Source organism: Doryrhamphus excisus, chromosome 19 (assembly GCF_030265055.1).
Source record: "Doryrhamphus excisus isolate RoL2022-K1 chromosome 19, RoL_Dexc_1.0, whole genome shotgun sequence".
NCBI lineage: Eukaryota > Metazoa > Chordata > Actinopteri > Syngnathiformes > Syngnathidae > Doryrhamphus > Doryrhamphus excisus.
In genome coordinates, this window is record NC_080484.1 from 9075136 (window position 1) to 9096806 (window position 21671).

The window sequence follows — 21671 nt, forward strand, 5'->3', positions numbered from 1 at the left end:
ATTCATTTCAGGCAAAATTGCAGCGTATGTCTTCTGACCGGGAGGGAATCAACCAGAATGAGCTAACCACCCACAGAGGACCATGATTTTCTTGATTTGTGTCATTGTCAGATCCCAGGGAGCAAAATGCAGACTGCACACAAACCCACTGGTGAGCCGCATGTAACAAAAATCCCATCGAGTGCTGTATTGGTGGTTGTTTGTCCTAACACATTGTGGCGAGCAGCAGTTTCTGCAATAAGCAGAGTGCGCTCTGACAAGAACTGTGCTGTGTATTACATTTCCTACCCTGCTAATATGTCATAGACATCAAAGGAAAGGGAAACTGGCATTGTCAAAACTCCAAAAGTTGATACATGAAAAAAATCAACAGTTATATTATATCTAAATAACAGAAGAAAAACTGTAAGGGAAAAAATATTGCAACTGCCTTCACAGTTGTCATTCACATTATGCAAAAACGCATGCAAGCTACCCGTTCCACAGTAACATCTCGGGTCCTATTTCAACAAATTATTTTTGCAAGTCGTGCGTTCACATAGAATGCAAATGATTGCAGTGTCCCATTTTCAACAATTATATAGCTCGGTAATAATTGCACATAAATCTGCATGCATCTTAAGCATGAAGGAGCTTTCGTAAAACACAGAGCAGCGCAAATGAATGTTCGTTGCAGACTGGGTGCAATGGGACATTGCTGGGGCACGCATCATTTCCTGAGGATCCCTTGCAAGCAGGAAGCAATTTGTTTCCTGTGGAGGACAGAACTACGGAGGGAGGCAGATGCATTACATGGAATTGTGTTTACTAACATCTTGTTGGCTGTAAACCACATGATACTGTTGTATTACATGCAGATCTAAAATAGAAACAATCACATTAAAACATGTCTAGTCTATGGGATACATTTCAAGCCCTGTCGACCTGATTGTATGTAATATATCATATTCTCACAATAGGAAAATATCAAAATGACATCAAACAAAATGTTGAATATATTACATATCATAATCGGAATATATCATATTCTCACAATAGGAAAATATCAAAATGACATCAAACAAAATTCAACAAAATATTGAATTTGATAAACCATCCCAGACCTGCCTTAAGATGTACTTCTACAATATGTGCTCATAGTGTAATTTCCGTAGTTATTGTAGAAATGTGTTAGGCATCATCTTAATTCATCTAATGGTGTTCCATTTTAGCAGCGTCCCATAGGATCTGAAGGAGCAGCCCCATCATGTCATATTTATTATTCAAATAACTGATCTCAATTAATGAGCCAGACATTATAATGAGCTATTACGCCAGAATTTCCTATTGTGCGGATGACACTGGAGAACATTCAGCCCGGTGGGTAATTATAGCTCAATGAAACCGACATAAGTGAAATGATGCAGATGAAGAAAATGGTTGCGCTTTAATCCTCGGCAAGGCACACATCTGGGAATCTGTTTTTTTTTTCTTCTTCAATTAAAACCAAGTATGTTCTGAGCTCAGTGAATGGGGATTTAGAAGAATCCAACACATGAAATAGAAAAAAAGAATCTCGCTAACTGAAGGCAGCCATTATAGGCAGCAGTGAAAATAATTATCACAATAGATCCAAACGTACATCCATCCACAGGTTGTGGGTCTTTAATGGTGTTTAATTCACATTTGATTGGATTGTCTCTTGAGATACGCTCTTAAAAAATGCACAAATGAAGCGGACTAATCAGCTTCGTCCTTGGTCAAACAGAATTAAGAGGCGGCGGCAGAGCTTGTTTATGGCTGCGGGGTTAAAGAAGGGCTTCTCATTATGCACCCTTCCCCGAGACAACACTCGGCCTCACCCAAGGCATGGAGTGTCACTGAGATTATACACCTCTCTGCATAATGTCAGCCTACTGGTGGACAGAAAAAAAAACACTGCGTGTAGCCCTTTGATGCTTGCAGCGCCCCCGCCCCCATCAACAACTACCCTCATCTCAGTCAATCAATCCTTCTCGCAAAAATCACAAGGTGACATGGACGCTGGTTGCCCTGGCAACCATTGCTATACAACTGTTGCTGGCTCTCTCAAGAACAAGGCACGAGGGAGAGGAAATAAAAGGCTAGAGGAAGGGAGGGAGGGACAAGGGTGAAAGGTCACGCCATGGCTTCTGCTGCAGCCTCCTCTCCAAGGTGGCTTCTCGGCTCAAAGCTCTGCAGCAAACTACCAATTAATTTCAGAAACTAATGAAAAAACTTCCTTTTTGTAAATGTAGGTGCACATTTCTAATCATCTCCTCAGCAGCTGCTCACTTATATATATTTGATATAGCATTAAAATTAGGGTTTTATATTTATGCCCTTATCTCTCTATTATAAAGGGTGGAACAAAAAAATACATGAGACTCAGGAGTTATAAATAGTCCACACTAATGAAATACTCTATCAAGCCCACATGAGCCTGTGGACTTATGATTATTTAAAAGCGGCCCACAGAGTCTATATTCCTCTGAGATATGTCAATATGTGCCACAGATGCTGACGAATGACTCAAGCGATGTTAATTCATCAATTCAACACTCTATACTTATTTCAAGGGGAAAGGAATTATGAGCCTTATGTATTTGTCCTTCTGTAAACCTTGCAGACCACATTGCACACAAATTGCACAGACTGCTTCTTCAAAATTAATACCAGGACAAGTCGTAAGGACTTGATTTAAAAAAACACCACTATAGTGGAACCTCCGAATTCAAACACCAAAGGTGGTAGAATTAGAAACCTGAAGGTCAAACCGTCATTGTGCGCTAAGTCGTGCAAGGTTAGTGACGGGCATAATAATCATTTAATGGATCGTTAAGAATTTAGTCATTTGCATGGAGGCAATTAAAGCGGAATAGCGTGTCTTCGCCGTCTAAACAAGGACAACATCTTGGCGTGTATGGTCCATAGAACAATGGCATGAACACAGTGAGACCTTTTGTCAGTCCTACTTTGTCTCGGTATCGTACACACAAAGCGCAGAAAAGTGTGACATAGTAGAAATGATATCAGTAGACAACACTCGTCTTAAAACCAATCTCGTGTATTGTCTTGTCTCCAAGTGAGTGTCTCGTGACATCGGTTGTGTACGCACATCACATCATCAAAGCGAGGATAAGTCAACATCAGTGATAAAAGAAAATGGGAATAAACACAACAAACTCAGTCATGCTGAGCATTTATGTGAAGAGACTCACTTCTCAGTCACATCCAATAATAATCCACCCTTCTGCACATTATCACCATGTCACCTGTCATGACCGAACTTTGAAATCATCATTTTAAAGCCACTCTGTCATGTGTCACGGGTTATAGCCCGTTTGAACTTATTTTGTGAGCGTACCGTTAATAGAGGTTTTATGACAATGACAGTTTGACCCTGGAACAGATTCCACCAGGTTAGGTCGTCCATGTAATTGCTGTATATCAGATATTGGATCTTAAATATGCCAAGATGAAGGCCAGACCTGTTGAAAGATGTGTGTGCGGCTCTGTAGGGAGGATGGTGGTGGTGGGGGGGGGGCTTGAATGTTCACCACAACCTCAGTTTCCCCCTTTTCACTTTCAAATCACCTTACCCCACCTACTCTTGGACAGCATCCCGAAAAAACAAGGCCATAATTTCCATCCAATTGCCCCCCCCTCTCTCCACATCCATCCACACCCCACCCCTCTTTTTCTCTCTGCATGAACATTGACAGATTGTCATATTTTGGCCATAGTCCCAGAGGAGAGATGTGAGAGGCAGGAGGGTAGATAAATGCCTATTACCACTCACACTGGCTCATTACCGAGCATTTAGACCCATGAGCACCATCACTAAGCTCCCTGCAGGGTGCCTTCATGTTATTCTCAGATACCATAACCTGAGAACATAATATCCAACTCTATGAATATACGCAGAAGCACTTAGAAGCCACAAACTTTTATACAGTTGTTTGGATTCATTCTTTCATTCATTTTTTACCGCTTGTCCTCACAAGGGTCGCGAGGGTGCTGGAGCCTATCCCAGCTGTCTTTGGGCGAGAGGCGGGGTACACCCTGGATTGGTCGCCAGCCAATCACAGGGCACATATAGACAAACAACCATTCACACTCGCCTATTAACCTAGCATGTTTTTGGAATGTGGGAGGAAACCGGAGTACCCGGAGAAAACCCACGTATGCACATGGAGAACATGCAAGCTCCACACAGAGATGGCCGGTGGAATCGAACTTGGGTCAACTAGCTGTGAGCCTGCATGATAACCACTTTACTACCGTGCAGCACAGTTGTTTGGATTTTACTATGAAATACATTGGGAAGATTTTTTCTTGCCTAACCAGATAATATTTAAGTCTAATTTTACATTTGTAAGATATTATTCTCTGGCTTTAACCGGCCACATCTGGTCCCCGGCAAACGTCCCAAAAAATTTTTTTTGTGCCTACCGTCATGAATCCATCCAATAGGCCTGAGTCCGGTTTGGGCGGAGCCTGTAGCCGCTCCATGGACCACTTTTCAATGATGGACGACACCTGAGAGTTTTCAGTGTTGAGGATTCGGAAGCCGGTCATGTTGACTCCACTGTAACGATACGGTTCCATGTCCAGGGCGAAAAGGTCCTGGAAGAACAAGAACTTAACTTGTGAGCAAATGTAGTGCAGGTCTGTGAAACAAAAGCAAGAGTAAAGAATAGGAGAGTACATTTGAAGGTTTTTCAGTGCTGTTTTTTTTTTTTTGTCTCGCTTTCAAGGTTACAGGTAGGCGTTTGGTCCTTTGCCATTTATCAAACACAAGTAGAAGGACAACCCAATTGTCCTGCTTTCTGGCATCCGAGTCAACAACACAGTTGACGGAGCAGCCGGAATTGGAGCGCTGCGGTCAATGTTTGCTGCCTGAACCTGAAAGCAGCATGGTGCATTGGCTGCCTACCAGGGTACAGCGGTTGGCCTTCAAGTCTGCCCCACACCCGGTGATAAAGATGACATGCAGTCCTATTCTGCTGGCTGTGCAAATGGCAACAATATTGGAACAAAAAATACGGAATGAGGCGGCACGGCGAGCTAGTGGTTAGCGCGCAGACCTCACAGCTAGGAGACCAGGGTTCAATCCCACCCTCGGCCATCTCTGTGTGGAGTTTGCATGTTCTCCCTGTGCATGCGTGGGTTTTCTCCGTGTACTCCGGTTTCCACCCACATTCCAAAAACATGCTAGGTTAATTGGCAACCCCAAATTGTCCATAGGTATGAATGTGAGTGTGAATGGTTGTTTGTCTATATGTGCCCTGTGATTGACTGGCGACCAGTCCAGGGTGTACCCCGCCTCTCGCCCGAAGACAGCTGGGATAGGCTCCAGCACCCCCGCGACCCTCTTGAGGAAAAGCGGTAGAAAATGAATGAATGAATACGGAATGAGTCAATTTTTTTTTACCTGGAATAACATTTGTGAGGTCACTTATGTTGCTTCTATCTCAGCGTCAGCGCTTAAGTCAAGTCTTCCACAACCAAGCATGCCTTGGTGGTCTTAGCTCTGTGGACTCCAGACAGGGGCACTACTTGCCACCAGGCAAGGCAGGCAACTGGTCGGAGCAACCGAGGGCTGACACACTTTGAACTTCTACAGCAGTGGCGTTATACAAAAGGGCCCCCTGTGAATTTTTGCCTAGGGCTCCAACAGACTCTAGAATTGATTCTGACTGTGACACACTGGTGCTGTAAGTCAGTATAATGTAGAACTCTGCAAAAGTCTTAGGCCACAACAGTTTATTTTAGTGACCTTTACCACAGCAGTCTTTTTGATGCAGTACAATAGTAAATAGTAAGACAGAATGCAGTTATAGGGCCAAGGGATTTCAAAGTCTGGCACAATGACCCTCAACTAAGAGAACAAGGGCTCCTACTCCCTGAAAAATATTTTATTTTTTATATTTTCTGCTCAAGCATCCATCCATCTTCTACGCTTTTCTCCTATCACAGCTAACTTTGAGCGACAGGCGGGCTACACCCTGGACTGGTCGCCAGCCAATCACAGGGCACATATAGACAAACAACCATTCACACTCACATTCATACCTGTGGACAGTTTAGAATCACCAATAAACCTAACATGCATATTTTTGGAATGCGGGAGGAAACCTAGAGTACCCCGAGAAAAGCCACCCATGCACAGGGAGAACGCCAACACACTAACCTCTAGGTCACCTTGCATACTCCTGTCCTCACACAATACAAACTAAAAATAAATTCATTTTGACTCTAGTAACTGCGAAGTAGGGTTTACAAATGTTTTTATGCTTCGGGCACTTCCCGGGGATGGCGTGCTTCGCAATTTGAAAAACAACTGCACTCTGCAAAAACTGATTATCGCAGAGGCATGAACTCATCTGCTGTCTACTAAAGGAACGGACAAAGAAACGCGAGTACAAAACACGTTTTAGTTGTAAAATTAAATAACATTAGTTATGTAGGATATATATTTCAAGTTAGTAAACCCTATCCATCTATATGAAAAGTTCTGATCATCAATTAATGAGTATGAATACATAATCATCTATCTCCGCAGTCAAATTCACTCATTCATTCAGGAGAGCATAAACATACTGTATATTGCATTTGACTTGCTGCTCTTCAGCTGCATCTGTAAACAACAAAATGCTGCCTTTTTTCTCTCTATGGAAGGAGGAGACGCTCGCTGCAGCCTCAGCAAGCCGCATTTGATCAGTAAATGTGCATATTCTGCACTTTTTTACCGAAGAAAATGTTCAAAACAATTGGAATCACAAAGAAAATACATGTAGATTGTACTTCAAATGTACAATATATGATGTTGGTAATATTATTATTTTTCATCACATCATCATTATATAATCATGATAGAATTGTTAAAATAACAAACTGTCATGGCGGCCTAAGACTTTGGCACAGCACCAAAGCATGCACAATCCGAGATCGAGGTTTTGTCATAGCTTTGCCAATTTTGTCGATTTATTTTCTTGTGTATTTAAAGACATGGTTGAAATTCTTCTGTGGTGACATACGCAGAATGCCTGGTCCGACATCAGACCGACCTTGCGAGACATATTCTAATCTTCAAAATGTTACATGTGTATATTACATGGATTTTATGTCCAGTTTCAGGAAACACGTTACACTATCCATCCATGCAATCATTTTCTATGCCGCTTATCCTCATTAGGGGGTGCTGGAGCCTATCCCAGCTGTCTTCGAAGACACCCACCCTGGACGGGTCGCCAGCCAATCACAGTGCACATATAGAAAAACAACCATTCACACTCACATTCATATCTATGGACAATTTGGAGTCACCAATTAACCTAGCATGTTTTTGGAATGTGGGAGGAAACCGGAGTACCCAGAGAACATGGAAACTCCACACAGACTGAATATGTGTCTATCAGCACTTGATAATGTTCATAAAAGTTTGAGAACCACGAGCCGAATGTGTTTTACATGTATTTTTAAATCCTGTTTCAGTCAGAATATAGTGTTAGAACTCAATTATTTAATTGTCTCTAATGACAGCTCTGCTGTATGCCATTTCCAGGTCAGCCTTGTCCAACCTCCATCTTTTAGAATGTGTTTATCAGGGTTGTAATGGACCTAATGGCTGACAGAATCATCGACTCAGGGCTATTAGTCCAGCTCGTGGTTCTCCTTTGTTCTCTGGAGTTCAGGCGAGGTGCCCTGCATTTCATCTACGGCCGTCTTTGTAGAGGCTTGATCAAACAACAAATGCTGTCAGAGGCACAGGAAAATATTTCCAAACTGCTTTTGTTTCCTGCTCTAGAGGTTCTTGACCGCGAGTGCACGGGGGTTGGTGCAGATTTGAGAAAATTACTGAAGTTGAACGCGTTTAAAATTCACATGGGTGTTATTTATAGTTGGAAAAGTTCAACCTTGTCAATCACAACAATGTCAGGTGAGAGTTCAGGTTTAAATAATTGGAAGTTGTCTTTGAAATGGCGCTTTAAATGAGTTATTCTCAGAGACCAAAACGCACAGCAGGTAAACAGACTGGAAATTGGACGAGCAATTCTACTAATGGAGCAGCGCAACAATAACAACAACAAAACACATCATTTAATCAGAGCCACATAAAAAAGACGTGTCAGTTGACTCACCAGGGTGGTAAAAATATAGTGATAATACTCTGTCATCATCCCCATGGCCAGAGCCTGCAAGGAGAAAAGATCATAAACATGAATAACACTTAAGACCACTGTTTATACCTACAATCCATCCATTTTATTTCACTTCAAGAGACAGATTTTGAAGAACTAGGTACTGACTTTAAGCAGAAAACACCTTTTCCTGAAAAAATACATACATTCATTCTTTCATTTTCTACCGCTTATCCTCACAAAGCCTATCCCAGCTGTCTTCGGGCAAGAGGCGGGGTACACCCTGGACTGGTGGCCAGCCAATCACAGGGCACATATAGACAAACAACCATTCACACTCACATTCATACCTATGGACAATTTGGAGTGGCCAATTAACCTAGCATGTTTTTGGAATGTGGGAGGAAACCGGAGTACCCGGACAAAACCCATGCATGCACGGGGAGAACATGCAAACTCCCCACAGAGATGGCAGAGGGTGGAATTGAACTCGGGTCTCCTAGCAGTGTGGCCTGCGCGCTAACCACTAGACCGCCGTGCAGGCAAAATACAATTTATCTTAATTAAACTGAAATATGGGAGATAATTAATTGGTTTATGCACAATGCACAATGGCTAATGCACAAAACAATCATTAAACTTTCTTATTTGCTCCTTTTTGCTCTGTTCTCCTTTGGTCGTGAGGTGTTCAAATGCACTCGGAATTGTTACTCTCTAATTATTGGTAATAATTGGTATACCACTTTGGGAACCTCACCTTTTAGAAAATGAAAAACAGCTGAAAATGAGAGGATGATAGTATTTTTTGTTTATTTCCCCCCAACTCCTTTCTTCTGCTTATTCTCTCTATTATTAAAGAGCTTGACATTTCCGATGGTCTTTTAAATAGCAATAGCTAATAAAGGAGATATATCTCCTTTATTTATTTTTTCCATTACAAAATCCAGCTCGGGATCATTTGAATTGCTTTCAATAATATGTGTGTCACATTGATGGACCAGCCAGGACAACTCTCATGTTGTGTAAGCACGGCGCTATCATTACATCTTTTCTTTATTTCCTGATGTGATATTATAACGTCGCTCTGTTGTGTTAATGTTTTATTCATTGGTTTCACTAGCAGTTTGATTGGTATTTACCACAGTGGCTAAAAATGAAAGAAAGACAGAGAGAGAAAGAGAGAGAGAGAGAGAGCCCCGTAGCCAAAACATATCTGCCGCTTTAACTCCTCGATAAATAATGATTCTTGTTGCTTCCTACTGAGATGAGGCTGTAAAGACAATTCAACCCACGATGTGCCGGTAGGTGGGGGAGTCCATTCATTAAGGAGCCCCGCGGTTCTCATAACGAATGTGGCCCTATTAAATGAATTTAGCATGCATGTGAGTGAGATTAGATATTCTAATTAAAACCCTTTACTGTGGTATGAAGACGGGTGGGTCCACCGTTGAGATCTCATATTTTATAAAGAGATTATAGAAGCACAGGGCAGGATATTATCGGAATCATCAGTGCTTAAAGAAAGAAGAGTAATAACTGGAACTTTTAGCACATTGGGAGGATGTTTACATGACAATCATCAAATTATATGGTTTCGCATGTATTGAGCAGGAAATTTATAATGCATTCATTCATTCATTTTCTACCGCTTATCCTCACGAGGGTTGCGGGGGTGCTGGAGCTTATCCCAGCTGTCTTTGAGCGAGAGGCGGGGTACACCCTGGACTGGTCGCCAGCCAATCACAGGGCACATATAGACAAACAACCATTCACACTCACATTCATACCTATGGACAATTTGGAGTCACCAATTAACCTAGCATGTTTTTGGAATGTGGGAGGAAACCGGAGTAAAACCCACGCATGCACGGGGAGAACACGCAAACTCCACTCGACCGCCGTGCAGCCCCAAAATGTATAATTTTCTGACAAAAATATATAGATTAAAAAATAGTGTGTAGCGATTTTTGTCGGCGGCTAGGGATGTTCTGCGCGTTATGAGACTAGGACATAAACACTGAAATCTGCCCCCTCATGTCAAAGTGATATCTGAGTGCTTTAAGTGGTCAGGTTCCACTGTACATGTTCAAGTGTATATGCTGTTATTTCTATGTTAAGGTACAATTTATTGAAGTTGAAATCATATATACATTAAACCCTGACAAAAGGTGGCTGAAAAAGAAGTCAAATGTGTTTGCATGTTACGATGCTAGCTTTGCTAAAATGAAGCAAAGGAGAGATATTTATACTGCAATCAGAGTGTGGGCATATTTTCCTTAGATTTGAACAATATTATGATACTTTTGGTCAGTAAAATATTCCATCAGAGAATGAACAAACTACCATCCATTTATCCATTTTCTATGCCGCTGATCCTCACAAGGGGGGAGGGATCCTCGCAGGGGTATGATGGAGCCTATCCCAGCTGTATTTGGGCAAGAGGCGGGATACTGGTCGCCAGCCAATCACAGAGCACATATAGACAAACAACCATTCACACTCACATTCATACCTATGGGCAATTTGGAGTCGCCAATTAAACTAACCTAATTATAGAGACTAAGATTATGTTGTCCAATGTAGACTAATGCTACACCGTAAGCTACACCGTGAACTGCACCCCAACTAATGTATGCTGAAAACAGGCCCACCTTACCAACCTTGACCAAATTGTCGACAACAAAGGAAGCTTGATGGACACAATTTGGCATCAAGTACAGAAAAATAGTTTTTATTGGATTCAAAATGTCTCCCTTTACCCTCTGTGTTACTGCGTCTGGTGAATCATCATCAAGCCCTCGTACCTGTTTTAGTATCCAGGCAGCCATCTCGTGTCCGCAATCGAAGATGACGTGGAACTCTTTTGCTTTCTTCATCTCCTTCAGTAGTGGCTTAGCGTCCTTGGTCTCAGTGGGCAGCTGTCGAATCTTCAAACGGATGTTGTATCGTGACGGCGCCTTGATCAGCTCCTGCAGTCGAATGAGTCCTGCAGACAAAAGGAGACGCAACATAACGCCAATGTTGAAAAGACGGGATGGCGCGGACAAGTGTTTGATCTGCCGCCATTTTGAAATGATTGCGAAGAGGTGAAGAGATATGTATGCTTCCCCTAAACCTCGCTCTATTGATCCCGCTTCTCATTTTTGGTAAGAAAAACATGCCAATACAGACCTATCAAGAGAATTCCGCACCACGCCAGCATGTTGCTCTCTTTTATTCCAAAAATAGAAGAGTACAGAGAACGAGTGAAGGTTTCAACTCCCTTGGAAGCCTCAGAAATTGGGATTTGCTTTTGGTCTTGGAGCAGGTTGAATTGACACCTGGTGGTCTCTCCAAACACGCTTTGATTAGTCGGGTTCTGTTTTTCTCTCTATTCTCACCTTTTGCAGTGAGGACCACACGCTCAGGTCGAAAGATACCCTGTGATGAGATCACAATGAGTCTCAACCCGGTGAGAAGAACTTCAGAGTCCAGTGATGAAAGCAGTGGGATTGATGGGAGAGATGATTACTTGTCATGGCTATAAAAATGGATGGAGGAGTGAGGGTATTTTGAGAACTGGGGCGAGATAGGATTTTTTTTTTTATGGACCCACTTTAAGATAGCTGAGCCTATTTCTTATGTTGAAATGAACTGCTGTGTGAGCACTTTAATGGGGTGTGGGACTGGGTCTCCGTAGGAGGTGTGAAATAGGTAGACGGGGGTCTTGTTGTGAATAGTGAAACCATCGTCAGGAGACTGAACATACCCAATCACTCCAAAGGGAAGTGGAATACATTCCTATACTTAAGAGCACAAAATTGGATAGAAAGCAACTGGACTTCTTCTGTGATGGAGGTATTCAATTTTGGAATTCAGTCCACATATTTACAATAAAACCTCCAAAATGAAACTCCGCAAATACTGCCTCAAAAGTCAAACAAAGCTCAAAAGTTGAAAAACATTCCTGAACTGCTGTATGGTGGGTGACTACGGCCTATTATTAGTCAAAAACTATTGTACTGCTGCACGGAGGTCGAGTGTTTAGCGCATAAGCCTCACAGCTAGGAGACTCGAGTTCAATTCCACCCTCGGCCATCACTGTGTGGAGTTGGCATGTTCTCCATTGCATGAGTGGGTTTTCTCCGGTTTCCTCCCACATTCCAAAAACATGCTAGGTTAATTGGCGACTCCAAATTGTCCATAGGTATGAATGTGAGTGTGAATGGTTGTTTGTCTATATGTGCCCTGTGATTGGCTGGCAATCTTGTTGAATTGATGACGGACAGGAAGTGAGAGTAGCAGAGGAAGCCTGTGTCATTATTATTTTTATGTTTTTATTATAGTGCCTGCAATAAAATCCGGTGGTTCAAGTCAGGTGCTTCGGTGCTGGTTTCACCGAACAATTACTGACACCTAGCGACCAATGTAGAAAACTACATTCACAAGTCTTTTATGGCTTATACTGTTTTATAGTATTTTAGTTCATTTCGCCATTTTTACGCATGAAAATGTTTAATTTGGGCCCAAAAATGTATACAATTTTATAAGTATAATAGTTCATTCATTCATTTTCTATACGGATTATCCTCACGAGGGTCGCGGGGGTGCTGGAGCCAATCCCAGCTGACTGACAGATGGATAATGTGAATGTGAGTGTGACTATAGGGGTGTTAATTAATGCCTAGATGGCTCTAATAATGTTAAAAAAAATAATCAAATCGTAATCAGGTTGTTATGCTACAAGTACAAAAATATTCAATTTCAAAAGAAGGAATCCTACTTCCTGGAAGTCCACTTATCGTGGTTGTGTCTGGAACCAGTTAACCGCAATAAACAAGGGATTACTGTACCTATAAAACACCACTAAGTGAAGGAATTGTTCCCATTTGCATTACATTTGTATCAGGCATTTTCCACTTAACTTCTTACAATTGTGACAATACTATAACAAAAATGTCACTTCAAACGTCAAACATTTAGAATAGTACAGGTACGTTAGAACATGGTTAGTGAACTGGGGTGTTTATAAACGCCACACAACAACACCAAAATTTCCCCTAGGGGCCACAAGCATTTAATCTATAGTCACATATTTTTTATGAGGTCGCGTAGTTGGTCACCTGCGGTAACAGCACGACACACGCAACAATCTGGCCACAAATGAGCCACAACTGCATTATACCACATGCACCACCCAAGAAATTATGAGCATTTTTTTTTTAAAAAGGCGTGATCAAACTCCCCAGGTGACAAACCCAAAGTTAAACATGAAACATTCACGAAGTCCACTTGCCATCTATTCAACTTTTTTTGGAGAACCTTCACAAATGTATCCTGTTTTGTTCATACTGTCACTCTGGGGGGGTATAGTTTAAAATGAAAAAAAAAAAAGTCTGTCAGTGGAGCTGAACGTTTGCGAAACACTGTCAGTGTAGATATTTGTGGGTTCTAGCTAATGCCTTCAGACATTCCCCCCGGATCGTCTAACGGCTCTGTGTGAATATTTTATCCCCTCCGATAGTCTTCCCCGCCAGCCGTCAGATAGGCTCCAAATCAGTAGCTAAGGGCCCTGGAGCATGACGCTGTGTGATTTGTGAGCCCGGGGCCAGGTGGAGGCGGCAGCAGCAGCAAGGCAGGGAGGCTACACAGCTGTGACACTTTTCAGGGCGTCAGGTGTGTCCGATGCACGCAGGCACGCCCTCCCTCCCCAAATGTCCCCTTGGAGAGGGATTGTGAGGGTGAGAGGTCACCTTTTGGCATCACACTGTGGTTGTTGGCCGGAGAACATGCTGAGCTCCCAGGCGGGCGGTGAAGGGAGGTCAAGGGGACGCTCCAGATAAATGTGGCCATTGGGATAGGATATCGTCTGAGGTTAACATGCAAGGGGCTAGCATGCTGGGATGCTGGCACTCAGCGTTAGCTTCACCTGCACATCTGGTGACATCCAATAAAGCTCTAATATAGACTTGGACTTTACACTTGAACACAATGTGTTTATTTGCACACATATTAGAGGACCACTTCCTGGGTAAACAATGATGCTAACTTCAAAACAGGAACAATCCCCAATGATGCAATACTGTTCTATTCCATTAGGTGGCGGTAATGTGCCTTTTGTTTAAATCACAGCACCATCTACTGGATCTGGCGGGTAACTGCCCCACTTGGCACTAACTACTGTATTATCCAGGCTATAAATTTTTTTTTTTTTTTTTTTTTTTGAATTTCTACAACGTGCTTTGGACCAATACAAATGACCTGCTGTCCGTACTTTAGACATCCTTGTGTTAAAAAATATGTTTATAATTGCTATTTTAGTTTGTGGCTGTATAAATGCACTGCTTGTACACAAAGTCATGTATTTCAATATTAAGAAAAGTGAAAGAAAAATTGGCCTGGGTCCAACCCAAACTTGGCGAGTGTATTAATAATCGTGATCAAACTTTGTATTATTATCTTTTTTAAAAAGCCTGTATTGAGTTGTTGTATTGGATCTCCATAGACCTAAAATTATATAAACAGGGAAAAAACCCTGCTAGATAGAATGAAAGGACTCATAGCTTGATAATTTCATTGCGTCATTTGTCAACCACCTCAGAACTTGGTCTATTCCACTTGCATTAAGCTGCCATCTCGCCAAAAAGCTCGTAAATTGTGTACTATTTGAACGCTGTTACCTTCGCCAGAGCAATTACCTTTTTGCTCATAAAAATATCAAGCGGCTAAAATACAACTGGCCTCTTAAAACGCACATTATGAGGCCCTTCACAAAGCGTACGGAGAGACAAAATGGCTCGTCGCTCGCCAGCCCCCTTTGGAGATCAAGTGTCTGTGTGTTATTAATGGCGGCTGTCACAGCACACATAGCACAATGCTGCATTGCATTAATCTGAAGAGACACCGGCTCATTGTGGGTAATGTGGTTCCTGCTCTTCGTGGTTTTATGTTTGGGTTGTCCGTTGCCTTCTTTGCAGGAAGACTGACATGAGCTGCACCTGGAGGACCGAGGTAGAAGAGTAAGCTATTGATTTTTGAATTAGTTTGACAGGTTGCAAAGCACTTGCTGGACTCTGAGTGTCCTTGTTGCTCTTTTTTTTTGGTTGCAGTTTTCACCTGTTGCTTCTTGTTCCTTAAAGACAGGACATTAGTGCTTTTAACCATGAATGAATACCGCCGTAAAAAGGAGATGAACAGTTACCTGTACCTGTGCTGTCGTCATACACCACAGTGACAGTCCTCCACTTGAAGAAGTGCACCAGGTCCAAGATGGCTCGACTAAGGGAGGAGAAGTCGGGGTACAGGCTGACATAGTACGAGTCTCTGTTGTCGGACACTTGGTGCTTCCACTTGGTCTGGATGTGGGGGACACCCAGAGCGTTGCAGATGGACTGGACCGCGTTGGCCGATGAGCTGTGGGACGGGCCGAATATGGCCGCCACTCCCAGGGAGAGCTGGTCGCATGCTAGGTGAGGAAATTCAACATGAAGTTTGTCATGTCTTCATAAAAACATTTTGAACCTCACCTTTCCTGGATGCTTCGAAGCTGTCAAAGATGTTTATTCTCTGGATGTCATAGGTCAGCGTGGTGTTGGGGAGCAAGGTGCGGTTCCTGTTGATTGTGTTCAAGGCAAATTTAAAGGCTAGTTCCTCCGCTCCCGAGGGGCCACTCTCAATAGATTCAAATATTCCTCCTGCAGGTAAGAACGAAATAATGATAATAAATACGGATGATCCGATTCCCACTTTAACCTCTTCACACATCAGCAAACCATAACAACATGTCGTGTAGAATATTTTTTTCGAGGCTCACGGTGCAGTCAGTCAGTCAAACTGCAGCTAACATAGTCAACACTCGCCCGTATGTGCATGACAGTCAGAAGGCTAAGCAAATAATCCTCAAAATAATTGAATTCATCAGACTTGATGACAGCTAGGCTTTTCTCAGGGTCCGCCGACTGCTCTCTCACTTGGAGCCCAGCTATGTGATACCTGGAAGTCCTGCCATGAAGAGCTCCATAAAACAATGTCATCTCACATCGAACATCTCCTTGAAGAAGCCATCACGTCCTCGGTAAGTTTCAGGAGTATATAACAATATATATTTTCTTAAAATGTAAAATCTGTTTTTGGACATAAATAAATTGAAAACTTGACAGTTAATCCATGTGATCTGGTATCGGCTGATCTCACACACGGATGATCGATATCGAAACAGGTAACAGAAAACCCTGATCGAAGCACCCCTTATAATAACACATAGTAACACCTAAAAATTTGATTAGAACTATTTTGGTTTGACGGTAACACAATGTATTAAGATATAATACATACATAAAACAACAAATTGGACAATTTACATTGGTGCTAAAAACACAATCTGAATTGGATCCAGATAAACAATACATTTTGCTTATTTGTATTTTTTTTGGCGGGCGAGGGCCGTGTGGTGGTGGAGTGGTTAGCACGTATGCCACAGAGTCAGAGCCGGAAGACCTGGGTTCGAATCTCCGCATGTTAGGTTAATTGGCGACTCCAAATTGTCCATAGGTATGAATGTGTGAATGTGAGTGTGAATGGTTGTTTGTCTATATGTGCCCTGTGATTGGCTGGCGACCAGTCCAGGGTGTACCCCGCCTCTCGCGCAAAGACAACTGAGGATAGGCTCCAGCATACCCAGCTTCCACTTAACCGTTAAAGTGTGATGGCGTATGGCGTTTCAAAAAAATCCTTTCCAGTTAATTAGGTTACATTAGGGTGACAGTTTAACCCTGTAACAGATTAAATATATGACCACTGCATTAAGGTGGTGAGTAGGACATTGACATACAACCCATTTGGTTACCAGCTGATATAGATGTGTGTGGCAGTCATCAGTATAATTAATGATGTGTGATGAAAGGTGAGTTCAGTGGTGGGTGACCTTCCTGAACTTGTTCACTCAGCCTTGACAGGAAGGGCTCGCTTTTCTATTTTCTTCCATTGATTTCAATCAATCATCAAATGAGAGGGAGAAAATGAGAACACGGGTAGCATGGCAAGTAAACCTCACATAAGATTTAACATAAACAACATTTCTAAATGTCAGCTTGCGCCGACATTTCATCTTAATGTTCTTATCGCTTGATGTCAAAAATCAGACAGGATGTTAATGAGGAGGGGGCCATGCTGTGCTGCTACTCATTAATCGACAAAGTAAAAGCCCCACAACAATAAACAACAACCAATCCATGCTGTTTTAGACTAAATTATCACCACTGAGGTGCAGTTAATTTTAAAACAGCTCCCCTCAGACGTGTTTATTATTTCGAGCTGAACTGAAGCGATTAAACTTCCAAATGGTCCCCTCAGCGAGGTTTGCAGTGTTAAGTAAGGGAAAGAAATGCTTTGGATTGATCTGACTTCGATATTTTTTAACATCAAAGATGCGTCAAATATAAAAAATAAAATAAAAACAACAAACACAAAAGTATGTGCTGCGTTTTAATAAATAAAGCACAAGAAATAAATACACTGAACGAAAATATCAACACGGATATTTTGTTTTGATTCCGTCTTTCATGAGATGAACTCAAAGATCTAAAGTTTTTTTTTGTACACTTATAAATATGTCTTATTACATCTAAGTGAGTGGGCATTTCTCTTTTCTCAACATAATCCATCCACTTCGCGGGTGTGACATATATACATTAGAGAACATGATTATTTAACTTAGCCTGGCAATAAAAGGCCTTTCCAAACTGTGGTACAATGCCACAGATGTTTTGTGAAAGTTGAGGAAGTGTGCTATGGCCATTCATTCATTCATTCATTTTCTACCGCTTATCCTCACGAGAGTGGAGGGCGTGCTGGAGCCTATCCCAGCTGTCTTGGGGCAAGAGGCGGTGTACACCCTGAACTGGTGGCCAGCCAATCAAAGGCCACATATAGACAAACAACCATTCACACTCACATTCATACCTATGGACAATTTGGAGTCACCAATTAACCTAGCATGTTAATGTGGGATACGGGATCGAATACGGGTCTGCTAGCTGTGAGACCTGTGCGCTAACCACTCGTCTCCCAGGTGCAGTCTATCTGCTTAAGTGGGGGTTGGATATGTTCAGGTGCAGGTCCTGTAGTCCCTCCTCCCACTGGAGAGAGAGATCCTGCACAGAAATGAACACGGCCAGGAGAAGCCAGGGAAGTACAGGAAGGGCCTGGCGGTGAAACACAACAGTCGAAACCGACCTAAGAGGGTAAATGCTAACATTTGATGGCGTCTGGCTCTTTGGAGTGGTGCTCCCTTCATGGATGAATCATGGTTTTCACCATAAGTGTGTTTGCCGTAGGTGTAGGTGAGCGGTTTGCTGAAGTCAGCATTGTGGATCGAGTGGCCCATGGTGCTGGTGTGGTTATGGTACGGGTGGGTGTTTCTTATGGACCATGAACACAAGTGCATACAAATGTTCGCATTTTGGAGTGGCTTTTTATTGTGACCCACATAAGACGCATTCGTGAAATAATCATTACTTGCAGAGACCAGCGCAGTTTACAACGCGTGCCGTCTTGTTTTCAGCTGCTAGAAAATGTTGACGTGTGAGACAGTAACCTCTGCTGGACTTTCGCCATCAACTACTTTTCTAATATGCAGGACGTATTGTCAGTTTCTCATCAAGGCATTAACCCGCACCTAGTTTAAGTCAAGAAGGTTCCAAAGATGAATGTATATTGGGCTTTCGTATTTCATTTTCCCTTCATTTAAAGACTTGCAGGTGCTGAATGTGGTTAAACTAAGTGAAAAAGATCAAATGTGACAGGATATGATTTTTTTTTTACTCATAACTGCACTAAAAGTACCGACTCTTGTGTTACGCTGTCACCGGGTGAGCTAATGAGATTTTTTCCCTCACATTTTAGGCCCTGTGATTAGAACCTTTTCATCTCACATGCATCTAAAAAAAAAAAAAAGACCTAAAAGTCATCATGGAAGATGATTGGAATCACATCAATCCCAACCTAATAGACAATCATTACAGCATGGCCTTATGGGAGTAGATGGAGCTGTCTTGGTGTGTGTGCAGTCAGACTTAAAATGAGCATCAAGACTTGACGTTCTACCTTCAACATTTGATGGATAAAAGAAGAGATGTAAAGTGGTGGGAAATGATTCATACATTTCCGGAATCTTCTGGGCATTGTCAATCGTTTAGCTGGGGACATTTTTATTATATATAATAATTTAGAATATATGATATTAATTTAATAAATAAAATATAGGAAGATTCCATGGGAATAACATAAAAAAATGAATAAATGACTAGACAAAAAAAATCAGCATAAAAGCAAAGCACACCATTGCCTTGAACAAAAATGAACACAAATGGTTGTTTGCGCAGCTGCTTGTTGCTAGGCAGAAAATTGAAGGGCACAATTATTTTTGCCCCAAAGCCTTACAAAATGACATAATTGATATAATCATGCTCACTATACTTTGTTTTCTAGGCATCTTGGAGCTGAAGACATTGCTGCCCCCAACAACAGAGAAAGGACAGGAAGAGTCGGCAGCAACGTACAGTACAGTAAGACAAACATCAGTATGACAATTCTTTTCTAACAAGCGAATCACATCAAATCATTTCCAATTACACCAGAGAGGGAAACTTCATTTAGGCATATCCAGGAAGTCGAAAATGTAATTAGTTAGCGAAATGATCAGATAATAACCTGCTAATTCAATTCTACAAGGAGCTGCGCGATACTTTTCTGACAAACCGATGCTGAATTGCTTTTATTTGCTTCATTTATGCAGTAAGGTTGGGCTTTTTTTTTTTTTTTCGCCAACCAAAGTGCACTTTCATCATTGAGGTAAAATAGCCTGTGTCCTGTACCGTCCTTTCACTACATGTTGTTATGGTCCAAATGACTGCAGGTGTGTGAATTACGTGGGGATAGTCAGTGTGTGTGTGTTTGTGTGCCGCCATCATTGGGACGGGTGTGAATTATAGTGCAAATGAAAGCTCTGAGTGAGTTATGAGGGAGATAATCACCCTGACGAGAAAACAGGCTTGCTGATTGGAGTCTCTCGCGAAGGGTGTGTGTGTGTGCTGTTGAGTGAAGAGGAGAGTGGAAATGAAAGTGCTGCGTGGGAGGGTGTCTTCATATGTGTGTATTTTATTCCCTTTTATTTGCTCACGGCAAAGAAAATTGGTTTATTTTCTTTGTTTCCTCCATTTGTTGACAACACCGTCGTAATAGACATTATTAGATTTCATCTAAAAGCACATTTGTGTGACTTCTTGCGAGGACTGAAAGTAAAAAGTGGACACAATGCACGTAATTCATATACAGTAAGTGCCATTAGTTTTCTTGACTCAAGGAGTCCGATATGTTGCCATGGTGACTCACGTGAGAGGCAACCGCCGTTCTAAAATGCGAGAAGCTGATTGGTAGAGGAAGGACGTTAAGATAGTGCGGATGGCCTGTTTCCGCCTGCCTCAGTGACTAATGACCGCGAGTGCAGCTGCAGGATGGCGTTTGGGCTGCCGCTGCCATGGCAACCAGCGAGCAAGCTTGTCGTTAGAGTAAGTGGCCCAGGTAAGCACATGCAGCCTCTGAGTGAGGCTGTAAAACACCCCATCACCCCCCCCTTATAGTCTGTTGGGGTCTCTCTACGTCCAGTAAACAGGAGGCACAACTGATGGAACTCCCACCACCATCCCATAAATACCCCATGAAATTCCCATTGGGGATGCTTCCTCTCATGTTTGCCAATGAATGCGATGTGAAGCATGAAAGCCAGCAGAGAGGCGCCACTCCTGCTCATTAATCTGATGCTCCCCTTGCAGTAGATTGACCTTCCTACACTGTACTGCAAGGGCCCGTTTCATCTCCAGGACCAGGACGCTCCTTACATCAGCCAAGTTGGATAAAAGTCGGGACTAAGATGTCATATGAATAAAGCAGAGCGGAATCTCCAAAAGCAATTTTTCTTCAAAGAACACAAATAATTTGTTGCCATCATAAAACATGTTAACTCTGCATGGTAACTGTAAAAATAAGTTCACCACAAACATTAAAACATCAAAACAATAAACACTGACGTCAAAGGCACAATAGAAATGGTTATGTGGCGCAGCTGCACCGAATGATTTTTTTTTTATATTATTGTTTGTCAGTTTAAGTGTAAAATGAAGTGAAGCACACGTAAAATCATAATAAACAACAAAACAGTCTACCTTCACTTCATAATAATAAATGACCATGCTGTCTGTGGTCTTTTGCATTGGAGTTTAATCAATTAACAATTCATCAATTAATCTATGATTAATTAATTGCTGAAATATGATTTTTTTATTCCTTAGTAGAAAGCAGCTTTATTAATATGATCTATTATGTTTTAGGCAAAAGACAATATTCACACACAATAAATCAGTAATCAACATATTTGCAGACCAAACTGCAGCCTGTGACTCTTTTTTTCAAACCCGGGCACATCTTAAAAATACAGTTAAACAAGAAAACTAATTAAAAAACAACAGAAATGCAGTAATTTCCAGAAAAATT

At 42.0% G+C, this 21671-nt stretch overlaps 1 protein-coding gene and 2 long non-coding RNA genes across 6 annotated transcripts in view; 2 read left to right on the forward strand and 1 right to left on the reverse strand.

Annotated features, from left to right (window-relative positions):
* LOC131106728 (uncharacterized) overlaps positions 1-12145 on the forward strand; it is a 42264-nt gene extending 30119 nt beyond the window's left edge. Inside the window, exons 7-8 of one of the 3 annotated variants that reach the window (XR_009120127.1) lie at positions 12-151; positions 11534-12145. This is a non-coding gene — a long non-coding RNA (uncharacterized LOC131106728). Of the gene's footprint in view, positions 1-11; positions 2415-7198; positions 8383-11533 lie in introns of those variants that run through there. The other 2 variants (XR_009120126.1, XR_009120125.1) reach the window with 2 other exon arrangements.
* Positions 1-21671, reverse strand: part of LOC131106727 (glutamate receptor ionotropic, kainate 2-like) — a 78931-nt gene that overhangs the window by 35963 nt on the left and 21297 nt on the right. Inside the window, exons 2-6 of one of the 2 annotated variants that reach the window (XM_058056088.1) lie at positions 15650-15817; positions 15331-15588; positions 10949-11130; positions 8145-8198; positions 4453-4626 (exon numbers count right to left, since the gene is read on the reverse strand). In XM_058056088.1, the coding sequence (XP_057912071.1) occupies positions 4453-4626; positions 8145-8198; positions 10949-11130; positions 15331-15588; positions 15650-15817 (836 nt within the window). Of the gene's footprint in view, positions 1-4452; positions 4627-8144; positions 8199-10948; positions 11131-15324; positions 15589-15649; positions 15818-21671 lie in introns of both variants that reach the window. The other variant, XM_058056087.1, reaches the window with a different exon arrangement.
* LOC131106729 (uncharacterized) lies at positions 16004-21305 on the forward strand. Its single transcript, XR_009120129.1, has 3 exons — positions 16004-16197; positions 19611-19687; positions 20954-21305. It is a non-coding gene; the product is annotated as an uncharacterized LOC131106729 (long non-coding RNA).